Source organism: Antedon mediterranea, chromosome 1 (genome assembly GCF_964355755.1).
Source record: "Antedon mediterranea chromosome 1, ecAntMedi1.1, whole genome shotgun sequence".
NCBI classification, from domain to species: Eukaryota; Metazoa; Echinodermata; class Crinoidea; order Comatulida; family Antedonidae; genus Antedon; species Antedon mediterranea.
Window position 1 is genome coordinate 3,726,247 of NC_092670.1, and position 14,830 is coordinate 3,741,076.

Consider the following 14,830-nt stretch of genomic DNA (forward strand, 5'->3'; position numbering starts at 1 on the left):
TGTTTTTCACATTTTAAGGGTGAAGATCTAAAAATTGAGCCGGGTAAACAGCAAATTTGAATTCAGGACCCCAAAATTACCCTAAAACACATGTTTATTCGCTTTTAACATGAAATGCCTACAGCATTTCATTTTTCTCATGGACTAGTCTAATATGGAAACTACAAAAAAAATGTGTTCTTAATTACTTGTAATTCTGTTTGCTCATTGATCTGGAAAATTCTACCAATTTTTCTTTATAAATTCTGAAAAAAAGGTGATTATTAAAAAATGATACATTATTACGTAATACAATAAAAAATGAAATAAATAATTGATATGCCTACAGTAGTTACTAAATTTTGGATATGAGAATTAGCACCATGTCAATTTAACACTAATTTTAGAGGTTTTATGGTATAATTAAATGAGTGATGATAGCAAATGGACGAAACTATTACCTCACTGAGCTGCTTATTAAAACTGCTGTTTGAAATCTTAGCTGAAGAAAATTGTTTTTAGCAGTTGCACAAGTGACAATTGATACAGTCAATTAAGGGCCAGTCAGTAAGGAAGGGCCAGTCAGTAAGGAAAGACCAGTCCTGTGTTCATTCTGAACGTGGGAGAATTACTGTGTTAGGAGCTCATTGTACTTAGCCTCTGCATTATTTGGTACGGTGACCCATTCCTTTTCACGCCAACTTATCCTTCATAGTATTTGTTAACCAGGTACTTATAGTGGCCTGAGAGTTTTTCTTAAAAGGAATTAAACCCTGGTCTCTGTATGATAGTCAAATATCTAACCACCAGCTACTACAACCCCAACAACAAAGCAGATAAAGGAAAAACTGTTTCTTGTATCCTCCGCTTTTATTGACACCATCATCATCCTACATAGTACTCTTTGTTGTCAGTCAGTCAGTGGTAAGTATAATAGTAACTGTGCATTTTTAAAAATAAATTATATTAATCTAAACTAAATAAATATATTATCTATTATTCATAATTCTAAGTACCTTTATTGATTTTAGCTGTTTAGTGTGATGCTTTTAAGATGCTCCAAACAAACTTAATTTGAGTTGCTAATTTTAGAAATAGAAAATTATAGTGTAATTTTATAAAATATTAAAAAATGTTGCCACAATAACCAAATTATAGTAAAATCTCATTCTTTAGCTGCCGAGTGCCATTATAAAATGGTCATTTATCCAGCCAATAGGATGTTCTCTGATCAAGCATAAAAACAATGAAAAAAAAAACTACATAGAATCTTATATTATATACAAACAAAGCACAGTACATTCATTCGGGAAACAATGTGAATACAAGGGTACTTGACGTATTGAAAGGAAGCTTACATAGTGTGGCAAGTAGTTGAGTTACCATTTTTTTCTTGGGCCTCTATCTTACTTTGGAATTCTTTGCCTATTTGTCTGACCATTTATTGTTTCTTTTAAGGCAACTTTAAAACATGGCTTTTAACTTGCATTTTCCTTACATTTTCTGGCATATTAGTTTGTTATTAAGTGCATTGAAGCAGCAGCATAATACACTATATAAGCCTAAATTATTATTAACTCATTTTGCTAGTAGTATTTTTGTACTTTTTATTTCTAAAAATTAATACAAAATTTGAAAATCTGTGTTTAATGTTAATAATCCAACATGTGACTATAACTAATACACACAGGAAGGCTATGCGATTTCCTACAAATATCCAACTAAAGCCAAATTTAAGATTTTGAATATTTGACCTTTGACATTTGTGTATACAATAGTTTCAATGTAATTGTGAAACATCAGTTGTCTATATAAACAAAATTATCTGTAACAATAGGGTATATAGCCATAATGACAAATAGCCATAATATTGCACAATCTCAGATGTATATAATGGACTCAAACAATGATGAATTTTAGACAATAGCTAAATTCATAAGACAACATTTCATATCCACTCATATTACTTTAGTGTGTATAGAATCTACATAAAAGCATAATAGATTTAGTGGCCTGGGATCATTGTATGCAAGATATAGTACAAATCGATGGTGCAAACGCCACATTTCCGGCTATCATAGAAATTGATCAACATGAAAAAGGGAGCTTACGATGTGGTGGTGACCTCAAGCAGATCACCACAAAAAAATTCACACAAATTGAAATCAACGTTCCAAAGACAAATGACATAACACATATGTCAGTTGTTATTGTAGTCCATAGCATCCATCCAAAACAATATATGTTAACTATTTCACTAACATAACAATAAATTAATTTTACTACATTTTATAAATCATACAATTTATGGTGCAAAAGTGAATAGCTAATTGAAAAAATATATATCAAATATTCAAGAAATCATATCATACAATAATTGCATCTTTTTTTTGTTCAGAAATATATACAATCTAATAATTATATTGGCAGATTCTTTCAAATTAGTGTTAGACCTCCGAGCACCAAATCTAAATATATACATAAAATTACTCAAAACTGCTCTGAAGTGTATTACAATATTAGTGTATTCCAACACTCTATTCAGTAAAATATTGCATTTCATAACGATTAGGCTACGTTCAGACCATTAGCATCATTGTAGTTTGAACTAAGTCATGGATTAACTTAAGCCACCAATAAAGCCAACTGGTCTGGATTTAAATTAAAGCAAGCTGAAAGACTAGAGGTCTGCTGCTCCTATTAAATAGGGCAACGATTGGGACATAGTAGGTAATTTCTGATTCTATACTCAAGGAGTACACCAGTGTATGCTGCATAAAAACCAGCCTGTATTGTGATAGCGACTGTGACTACCCCAAATTCTGATTTTGTGGTGCAACAGAGACTGGTTGATGATACACTAGGCCACATAGTATTTGGCGAGGGATACTATCAACACTAGTATTATCATCTATGCTTTTGGTCCAAACAGTATCTATGCCTAAATCTGAAGTCTTATGCGAGTGAATTATTTAACAAACTTTGTCTCTACTGTAATTTCTGTTCTCCACTCTGTGTACATTTAAAATGAGTGAAATAAATTAAGTTGATTTGTTCAAGGTACACTTATTAGTCTCAACGTTGCCTTAAACACACTGCCACATTGTTATATTTGCATTGTTAGCATTGTACCTAATAAACAAAAGGTGTATTAAAACAAAATTTAAGCTAATTTCAGTTACAAAAGAATTGCCGTAAAAAGCACATTGCATTTGAAAGCCTTCTATTCCAAGGCTGTGGGTCAGATTAATTTCTTATAGCCAAAATTTGTCTAAATTTTCACTTTTTGAGATACGGAATACGAGTATTATGGGCCACTATATTAATTACTATATTTTTGGCAGATTGCCATATCATTTTTGCTTTGGGAAACTATCATATCTATCTTGGTCAAGATGCGGTAGCGCCGTTACCAGGCCGAATTATATGAAACTTGTTTTGAATAACCTCCGCTTGAATGGAGGCGGTACCTCTCTCCAATGCCTCTCCATCGATCGTCAAAATGCCACGATCGGGTTCTAGGGACTCCAAACGAAACGCCTCAGCAAACACCGTCCGCAAAACATCTGATTGCGTATGGGATGCATCATCGAATCCGAGTAATAGGGCAGCGATGGATTTTCGTGAAAGCGGTGCCATCACATACTGAATGCAAATAACGCCCTCGTCGGATTTACGACCAGGCCACATGTACGCATCTTGGCTAATATGTGAAGTGTATACTGCACAGAATCCAATGAATTCTCCTTCTACAGAAACCCAGTTGTCAGGAACTGGCTGGTCAATCGGGCTTAAAAGCGTTCCATCACTTTCATTGTCGGGTGAAAACTGACTTGTAACATCGTTTGTCTTGTCTTTTACAGAATTCTTAGTACCATTAACATGTTGTGTTTCATCTTCCTTTATTTGAGCAAGATCACAAAGTGAGTCGCTTGCGTACTGGTTTGGAAGTGATGAAGGGAATGAGGGCGCCATTGATATAGACTTGTTCAACGGCCTAACGCCAATAAGTTGAGGGTCAGTTGATTCCAGACTCGGTAGGCTCTTACTACTCCGCAAACTTGTTTGGCGGAAATCGTTTTCAACTTGTTGTAAAGGAATACGAAAATGTTCTTTATAGCGTGTGGTATCTTTCACCGGTAGGTATGACAAACGTCCTTTATAGCGCCGTAAACGTATAGTGCGAATAATAGCACTAAGCAGAAATCGTATCGGACCCCATGAACGCAGACGCTCGCTCTCTATATCGATGTCAGAGATCATAGCCCATGAGATACAGAGAAATGAGTAAGAGCTAACAGTTGGAGTTTGAACTTTGACCAGGTCCATTGGTTGGGAGCCGCCTTTCGCGATAGTAAAAGCTGAATGAAGAATGGCATTTTTTCTGTAAGAATCTCTGAAAATACAAAACAAATAATAATTTTATTAATTAGACTGACTTGGTATACATTTGATAAACATACAAATTTATATTCAATATATACTTATGAAGGACTTGCGAATTTACTAATATTATTAGACTTATTGGATGTAAAAACCATGACTTAAGCCTTGTCTACACTATCAAACTTTATGTGACTAAAAAATGTGATGTTCCCATATATGGACATGATGATGTCATATACTACCATATTTGGGCATATCACTACCATACATTGCCATTTCTTTTGTCAAACTAGTTCGATAGTGTAGACAGAGATTAATGGAAGAATGGTATTTTTTTCTATACAGAACATTCAAAATTTGTTGAAGTTTTGAGGCGTGGTCGCTGGGATATTATAAATCTAACTTTGAGGGTTAGTAAGGCATTACCGTTCTGCTGAAAGTACGCATGCTGTGAGTGCGTTTCCTGAACCGCCTGGCACAATGCCAATAGGTATCTTGAGCGCGTCTTGACGATCATTCCGGGCCATTAGACCATTTAACACCTGAAACCGAAGCACAATTGAGAATAAACAATGGCAAAATATTTTTACTTTTACTTTTGGTTTCAACAATGAGGATAAAGTAAAGAAAGCAATTTGCCAATAATTGTTTAAAATTGTTACACCATAATATCTAAAGTATTCGCTAATGTGGTCAAAGTTTAAGTATCGCTTTAGGAAAAATTCATATTATATCATATATTTTTTAATGTCTTATTATGCAACTACTGTACTGTAATTATGGAGCAAACAGGTCAAAGTTGAATATAAAAAAAAACATTGACTTCATAGGAATCAAAATGATTTTAGTGCAGTAACTACATTTTTGTTTTACAGTAATGCATGATTTTAGTTTTAATGACCTGTAGTTTATGAGTCAGTCAGTCACTGCAGTAACAAGTGTGTAATTATCCAAAAAAGCTTGCTAAATAGTTGCATAAACAGGTTAAAGAATGTATACAGTGAGTTTAAATCAATATGTTGTACTTATACACAGAACAACAAATTTACTCTAACAATAAGGTAAGGTAAAGATAATGTGTAGATAAGGCAACCACATACTGTAGGGTATACTAATGCAGTTCAAAGAAAGTCAAATTATTATGATTTATTAGTACAGTACTAATACTATGATTTATCTCTTAAAGCTAAAAAAGATGTTTGTTGTGATTGTCAATGCTATTTTTAAAGGACCCCATTAAGTTGATGACATTATGGGCTATAATTGGTTTCTAATTTAATGTATTTGTATGGTCAGATGTTTTGCCCTACTCTGACGTAATTTGTACTTTACACTAAGTACATTGAGAATACATGTAAAAAAAATATGCAAGTCATTTTCGGGTGGAACTTGAACCCACGACCTTCAGATCACTAGTCTGGCATTCATACCTCTAGACCACCATGCTTGAGCTGATGGCTAGGGGTTAGATTTGAGCCTAAAAGCAGCGGGTACTGCACCAACAGGAATGTATAGACCATTATGCTTGAGCTGATGGCTAGGGGTTAGATTTGAGCCTAAAAGCAGCGGGTACTGCACCAACAGGAATGTATAGACCACCATGCTTGAGCTGATGGCTAGGGGTTAGATTTGAGCCTAAAAGCAGCGGGTACTGCACCAACAGGAATGTATAGACCACCATGCTTGAGCTGATGGCTAGGGGTTAGATTTGAGCCTAAAAGCAGCGGGTACTGCACCAACAGGAATGTATAGACCACCATGCTTGAGCTGATGGCTAGGGGTTAGATTTGAGCCTAAAAGCAGCGGGTACTGCACCAACAGGAATGTATAGACCACCATGCTTGAGCTGATGGCTAGGGGTTAGATTTGAGCCTAAAAGCAGCGGGTACTGCACCAACAGGAATGTATAGACCACCATGCTTGAGCTGATGGCTAGGGGTTAGATTTGAGCCTAAAAGCAGCGGGTACTGCACCAACAGGAATGTATTTGCTTGTAAATTTTTTGTGTTCATATTGTCTTGTAATCTTATGTTGAAACCGAATAAAATCAAATCAAAAGATGTTGCTCTTGAATACAATTATAACTGAAGGATATAATTAATCATGTCTACAATTAAAGTAAGCAGGAATAATTCCTCCATAATATAGTATACCTTTCTTTTGTTTAACTTATGCTCATGGTCAAAAGCACCAGTCATTATATAAAATACTTTGAAGTTTAATGAAGCGTAAATACTAAATAAATTATCTGTCTGCATATTTTCAAAACAATGACGATATGGATGACTGGATCTCAACCGAAAATAAATAAGCAAACATAACAGATAGTAAATAGAGAGATGCACGCCTGAAAATGCTATTCCAAGTGTAGTGTAGGTGCATTCTAGAATGTTATGGGCTTATAACTGGGACTGCGAGTGGACTACAATCTGGGCTTATAACTGGGACTTGGAGTTAACTACAATCTAGGCTTATAACTGGGACTGAGAGTCGACTAAAATCTGGGCTTATTTATTTTATTTTCTTTTATTTTATTTCTTCAAAACCAACAGCAATGAAAGTTGCCACTTAAAGGTATGAAACATAAAACAGATACAATGAATACTCTATATACCTGGGACTGGGAGTGGACTACAATTTGGGCTTAAACAAGTATGGCAAGTGAAATAAGGATATTTACCTCATAAACCAGACCATCTCCTGATATGATGACAATACCATTATATGGTTTCAAATCTTCTGTTTGAACAAAGTCTCGTGCGTGAAATTGACGCTCTAGAATGAAAAATTAATAAACATTTTATAAAATTCAATTCAACACATCATCATACAACATCACAGAAGCATTTTCAAGTTCATTTTTCTCGTCATAAGGCCTAAAAGGTATTGGCCTTTGTTCATGTGACATCCAACTTAATCAATCTTTCACTATACCTGTGATAATTAGGTTGGTCTCTATGTCTGCTTCGTTGAATAAAGGCTCAACTTTGTTACGGAATATGAGCTCTGCACGGCGCGTACCACTGAATGGGTTCACAAACACAAGCATCTTACGTCGCAGGGGAACCGACAGATTATCGACATCTAAAAAAACAATTTTAACTATTTATTATTATTTATCTAAACAAAAAGATCAAACAAGTGTAAAACACTTATGCTAATTGGTTTTATTTTAAATTAACCCAAAACATTAAAACATTAAAATCTACAATACAACATACGAACTGCAAATAATTTTATATACTGCTGTGTATTGTGTTGTGTCATAATTAATTAATTATTGATAAACAACAACAAACAATGTTAAACATGAAGAAAAACCCCAATTCAACAACAGAAAAACAACACTCTTTATAATTACAATGAAAGGAGGCCATGTTTATATGTGTAGATGTAAATAAATGGGAAGAACTGCTGAGCTCACAATGTAATTTCTTTTCTTCTGAGAAGGAAATCGTTGTTGTGTTTTGAATTGCCTGAATTACATCCTACGATATTAAGCATACAATTGTGATGGTGCCTAATCCCCCAACACAGATGCTTTACTATGAACTGCTACTAAATATTGAAAATATTGGCATTCGTCCAGAAAGCTTGTTGTCATTTTGCCCATGGACACGGTTTACTGTACAAGCACACTGCATTAAATATCTTATTATTGTACAAGCCTTCAAAGGGTATGAAGCCGGATACGATAGAAATATGTCCATTGTTAAATTAAAATGTAAATTGTAAACAAATATTAGCTTCAGCACCAAGCTGAATATTTACTTATTATTTATTTTTTTTGGACAAATATTTATTTTAAAAATGTTGCAAAACTGCCTAATGAGAAGAATGGAGGAAAAGACCCTAGATTTAAGATAAAGGATGATTTGAAGAATACAGTTAGGCAAGACTATGTCGGTATGGATGCTCTAAAATATTCACAATATATTCTTTAAAATAGCTGTGTCTAAAGGTATTTTGTCTTTAAATACAATATAAAATTGAATTATATATAAATTTATAATATTATTAAGTACTATTAATGTTTGAAAAAATTGCTCATTGTATGATGATCTATATTATAGGTTGACTGCTAAGACAGTGAGAAGACTGCAAGGTGTGAGAAAACTGCAAAATGTAAAATTATTTTCAGGTTTTGATCATAAATCATATAAATAATTTGAAAAATCAAATTTTAAATGATCATTCCTTCTATGTACTACTAAAACAATGATGTCATCAGACCACATGACGTCAAATAATTCACAGGTTTTGATTATAAATCATAAATATTTAAAAGATTAATTTGCAAAATTTGAAATGATCCTATTTCTTATTACTACTAAAAAATGATGTCATCAGACCACATGACGTTATTCAAATGTCATTCGCACAAGTCACATGATACAAACACTCACACTGCATCAACCAGCATCTGTGTGAATATTTTGACATTTTGATTCACAAATATAAACCAGTGTAAAGGTAATTTACTTATGTAATTAATATTAATGACTATAATTAATCCCTCTATGCATAATGACAGGGTACTATGTTTGTATAATACTTATATACAGAATAATCTATTATTAATAGCTATAAGTATGAACAACAATTTACGAAATTATGATAATTTTATGGTAATAAAAAGCAATACATTTCTTTGCTTCCTTTTAAAATTATAATTTGTATACTTTTAGTATAATTACAATTAAACTGGTAGTAGGTCTACATATTTGTAATTTGAATTGGTCTAATGTTTGCCCTACTCTAACATAATTAATTTGTATTTAATTCTAAAGATAAAAAAGAACAACGTATTGTCAACATTTTAAAACAGTCATTCCCGAAAACTGAACAGTTTTAGGCTGGCTTGAACAAGTCTGGTTTAATTTAGTCTCTTTCTTAACATTTATGGCATGTTAATAACATTTAGTTTGTAAGACTAAATTAATAATTTTTGAAAGTTAATTAATAATAATGTAATTAAAATACATAAAGACTTGCTACAATAATACACTAAGATTTACTAGAAATTATAATTTACTTTTTCTTGCTATTTTGATGTTTTGCTGTAAATCTCAAATTCAAATAATATGAAACTACTCAATTCTTAGCACAAATATTACAAATTGTATTACATTTTGGTGAAACTTTGAAATAAATTCCTAAATTGGTCATTAACATAAAATGTATTTCACATGAATGCCAACGAATGGTTTTTATGGACGATGTCATTAGCATTAAACAAGCCATTGACATGATTTGCATAGTTTACAATCAATTCAGATTTCTCTCATTCTCCAATAAATGTACGATACAATGTACTGTATGATACGGCCACTCCTGGCCATGTGACTTTAAGACTTATGGCTTGGTTCCAAGTAATAATAATAATAATACTCTTACGTTAGCATGTTACAAATGATGTACTTTGGCAATACATGTATATAAAAATGTGAATGAAATTATACAGAAATTCATAATCATATTTGGTTATTAAAAATGATGTAAGGTGGTACAATATGCCATTAATTAAGGATGTATTGTCCCCCAAAACATGAAAAATGAAGATTAATTAAATCAGACTTTGAATAGATTTTCAGAGAGACAATATATAATAAATGGGTGTGAATGGAAATAAAGTAAAAAAATGTACACAGCAAAAATTTACTTCAAGGACGACGCGTTGTTTTCATAGTATTTAATTCCGTCTGAGATATACATTGTTAATAAATGTCATTTATAATTACACCGATTCATCAACTTATTATATCATTTAGATTAACTATTGTTTGGAATTCTTCTTTGATATCAAATGATGCATTATTATATTCATTATTCGTCTCAATTAAAGATGGCTTCCGAAAGCCAAACATTAGAAACACTCTCTTTAAAGAAACACGTTCTCTAACATGAGGAGAAAATATGTATAACATTAACAGAACACTATCACTAACCCTTATTCAGGAGACACCTTCATCAAGCGCCGCGGACACTTTGTCCAGAAGGACATCGAATGGGTAACAATATAGTTTTATAGATATCCTATGGTTCTACAGGCCGTATTCACCAATCACACTTAAGTGAGATATTTTCCTTAAATATTTAAGTATTTCATTTAAATAAATAAAAATTTTTAAATACTGTACTTAAAAGTATTTCCCTTAAATTGTATTCACTTAGATAAATTTAAAGATTTTTATAATTATAATGGTGTGTTTTTCCCTTAACTAAAGCTTGGTTCCGACCAGAACGTAACGCAAGGACGTAAACACAACGCAAGCGTTTTAACCAATGACAAGCGAAATTATAGACGGTTAGCAATCACAAGCGAATAAGCCATCGCTTGTGATTGGTCAATTCACTTGCGTTGCGTTACGTCCTTGTGTTGCGTCGCTAGTGGGAACCACGCTTAAGTGTAAATGGTAAATATTGCCACTGGATCTGTGTTTATATCAATTCATATTAACCTCAGGTGGCCAATAATAACTGTTTCATTACAATGCCATCCAGTTTCATTTTTCACTGCATAATGACATGTAATTATTGTATTGATCAATTATTAATACTGTATTTATCTCACCACATGTTATCTTGTTTTTCTTGATATCAATGTAGCCTTGAAACTATTATTGTTTGTAAACCAAATGACAAGGTATCTCTTTTGTAACCATGGTAACAAACTAATTAACATATGTATTATAATACTATTTATCCGTCCTTACTGATACCATGGAGGTTTTTATACCTCCATGCTGATACATACTTCAAAGCATGGAGGTAGTTACCATATTGTAATGCATTATACTATAAAGCAAGGTTTCATAACTTTGTGGCCTAAAGGCTTTTTATTTATTTATGATACATACTGTATACAGTACAGTACAATACGTTACTACAGCGGCAAAGCCCTTTGCGTTTACTAAGGTTCAATTTAAATGTTTATCTTCATAACACTGACAGACAAATTGATTTTTTAGCTATAAGAAAAAACCTAATATATAATATTGACTAGAGCTAGGATCAGAACTAAGGACCGTGGGATAAATAAAGCAATCACGATAACAACAACCACATAAGTGGAGCTGCGGTTAGTGGTTAGCATGCTTGCCTTGTTTCAATCCCAAGTCCAGGGTTTAATCCTGACCAAGTGCCAGAGTTTAATCCTCACCTAGTGCCTAGGTTGTAACTCACAACTGTTTCAACTAAAACATTACAGACTTTTAATTGCAGAGATTTTGTATTACTTGCAGGAAGACACTCTTTAGTTTATAACATGTTTTTTTTTATAGAATTTACAATTTTGGCTATATAAGCTATAAAACTTTTCTCAAGGTCCAAGTGACAACAAAGTTAGCTTATTATACATTAAGCTGATGGGATTAGAGTCTGTACATTCATGACAGTGGCCTAAATAAATGGGTCAAGTTCAAATGACCTACATAAATGGAAACAAGGTTTAAATCCATTTTGTACAAGCTTAGCAAGCTGGCAAGATTCACTGGCATGTTTGAATAATGAAAACTGGAGTTGTGGTCAAACTAACCTATAGTAACGTTCCGCAAACTTTTATTTCGCGACCTAAAATATGGTCCGTGGGACCAAACCATGGCCCAACTACCCAGCTAGATCAACATAATTTAAAGGCATTTAATTTAAAATACTCCAGCACATAAGCCCAACCATGGTTGGAAATCTTAGGAATAGGCATTGTATTGGAGGGTAAGCATTACGATGATGATCCACCAAAATTCAGCGCAGTCCAGGGTTTCCCTTTATAACGCACATAACGCATGTCAACGCATCACGTCACAGTTCACACAAGATTTTACATTATATCGCGACTAAAACTTTTAATTGCGTTTGGTATATTTATGATCATCGGCAAGATCAAACCACATAACCATAGCACGGAACGTCAAACCAACCAACGTCCAAATGTACGACTGTGCAACTTTAATCTGAAACCACAAGTTTTAATTATAAATGTGCATCCTGTATCCTGGTCTGTCTGATATTCAAGGATTCTTTTAATTAATAATTAGTATTATCATTGATCAAGGGTTTAAATAAGGTACTACAGTAAGTAACAAGGTCAATTTACAGATCACTAAATTGGTACTTCAAATAATTTAACTACTGTATTTACACACTAGGAAGTAGACACTTACTTCATTAGAAAAGATCACATTCATTTTGATTCACTTTAACTCTATTTTGTGTCTTTTATGTGTAAACTGACTTTGGGGTTGGGTCAACCAGCTCAGCTACAGTAATTAAGTTCACTTAGGTTGACCCTGTTCTCCCCAATTTCATTTTTTTGTTGTTATTACGGTATGTATATACTGAAATAGACCGAATAAAAAATGAATGAATGAAGTACTAATACTGCAACTTTTCCTAAGCAGTTCCCATACTTCCATATAATGTTTATACTGCATATTATTAGTTTTATTTTCTGTACAGTAGTTAAACATTTTCAAGGAAAAATACTTGATACCCGACATTTTACATTAGGAGGAAATTGGACATTAATAACCACATGAGTCAATAACCTCCTGGACAATAATCAACCATAATGGATCGCACCATTTTTAGAGTGGGGAGGACATTTTTGGATGTGCTTTTGCTTTTTTTATTACCTTCTGCGCATTGCAATAATGTATGATGTAAAGGGTGGCGCATGGCAATAATGTAAGGTGTAGCGGGTGGCGCATGGAAATAATGTAAGGTGTAGCGGGTGGCGCATGGCAATAATGTATGGTGTAGCGGGTGGCGCATGGCAATGCATGATCACAGGTGGTTGCAATGGTGTTTATATTTGGCACATGTCACCCACATTTCAGAAATTACGAATGAAGCCACCCATTCAGTTGTCGCCGAATATTTATCTGTAAATAGTTACTTAGGCAGCTAACTCAACACATGAACCTCATCCCATAACACACACCCCTCATCATGAGAAGTTACACACAACCTATCATCACATTTACCTACCTTCAGCCTGCACTATCCCACCCCGCAGTATGTGCAGAATCGCCGTTCGCCACTTCTTTGCAATCTGTAGGTTTTGATCAAATGTTTCATACTTATTGACCCTAAACACAACCACTTGTCTCTGCCGCACATCGTTGTAACGTGGATAGTAATATAAACAAAAGAAAGCTACATTAATTTCTTCATTTTTTGGTCGTTTCTTGTTCAGTGAAACACGATCTCGTTCTTCGAAACAGTGACACCCAACCACATCCACAAAATCAATAACGACCTGTTTATCGCTGCCGTTAGTTCCGGTTTTTTTACAATATTCGATTCGGTTTTGGTAAAGAAAGACGTCGTAATTCATACATTTTCCTGGGTAAATAGAAAATTCGTCATTTAAAATAGTATTTACAGATATATTAGGAGCCATAATAGATCGTACAATTGTTGTTTTCTGTGTAGTGTACTCTATATGCCTCACATGTTGCTACTGATGTGGTTTTTTGTTGTTGTTCGTCGAGCGTCCTCTCGAAAAGGGGGCGTGATCAAAGGTTCAAAATAGAGGGCGGCATACAACAACATTAAATATCTATCTTTCGTTCGAATTTAAACAAAATTCTTTTAATGTCGATAATAAAGCATTTGAAAATTACGCCCTCTCCAAATAAACTTTAAAAGACACTTTATCATAATTAATAAATCTCCATTGCATTATTGAAGAATTGTGGAAAAACGTGTGGGCCTACGACTTTTAAATTGTGAGGAAGTTTGTGTAGGGCCTACTTATGATAGCTGTTACTGACAATATATATATATACAGTATATATTAAATACAATACTGTAATAGACTTGTTAAATCTTTAAATTTTAAATTAACATCACTGTGAATTAAATCCGACCTCACATGCTATGTGACGCCATATTTCAATTTTTACCGAGCACCTCACCTAGCCTAGATTGACATTATGCCCTTTAGAAAAAAGAGTATTCTCGAATATCGAATGTTATCACTGCCTTAGTAGTTCATGTAGTGCTTAAAAATGTTTTTAAAATTAAAATTACCAACCTTCTCTTTAAAAACATACAATAAATAGATTTGATAGATCATTTAAAAAAAAAAATGTAATTGATCCAGTGGAAGATGAAATATCCCTCTTTTTTTGTGATATTTTGTTTTGTGAAAGCTAAGTTAGAATAAAATATCCGTAAAACAATATATATAGTATTCGAGTTGAGAAACTGGAGCAACTTTATGTCACTATTGACGTTCCATATTACAACGCCCACTTTTGATTCTCAAACTATTAGCCAATCATCTGCAATGATTTATGATTGGCAGTTGACGCAACCGGGAAAACCCAGAGAAGTTGCGGTTGTTTTGTTGACATGACATCAAACCTCCACGCACTGTAAGTGTACGTACATAAACGTAATTTTATGTTCAAAATCGCTACATAATATAAAATATTGTTAATAATCACGCATCTTTGCA

General features: G+C 33.5%; 1 protein-coding gene across 1 annotated transcript; it reads right to left on the bottom strand.

The window, feature by feature from the left end:
• Positions 1-728: 728 nt before the first annotated feature.
• LOC140053785 (sphingosine kinase 2-like) lies at positions 729-13,866 on the bottom strand. Its single transcript, XM_072098518.1, has 5 exons — positions 13,354-13,866; positions 7,300-7,449; positions 7,046-7,140; positions 4,792-4,907; positions 729-4,375 (listed from the first exon to the last, which is right to left on the bottom strand). Exons 1-5 carry the CDS (start codon positions 13,766-13,768, stop codon positions 3,370-3,372), a joined length of 1,782 nt encoding a protein of 593 aa, XP_071954619.1. The 5' UTR covers positions 13,769-13,866; the 3' UTR covers positions 729-3,369.
• Between the last annotated feature and the right edge of the window lie 964 nt (positions 13,867-14,830).

Bases quoted from the DNA above. Each gene is read 5' to 3' on its own strand.
- LOC140053785 (XM_072098518.1), bottom strand. From the start codon at position 13,768: ATGGCTCCTAATATATCTGTAAATACTATTTTAAATGACGAATTTTCT. The intron at 4,908-7,045 runs GTAAATATCCTT...CTTCGGTTTCAG, and splicing joins GAGATGGTCTGGTTTATGAG to GTGTTAAATGGTCTAATGGC. The intron at 4,376-4,791 runs GTAATGCCTTAC...TTGTATTTTCAG, and splicing joins TGCGTACTTTCAGCAGAACG to AGATTCTTACAGAAAAAATG.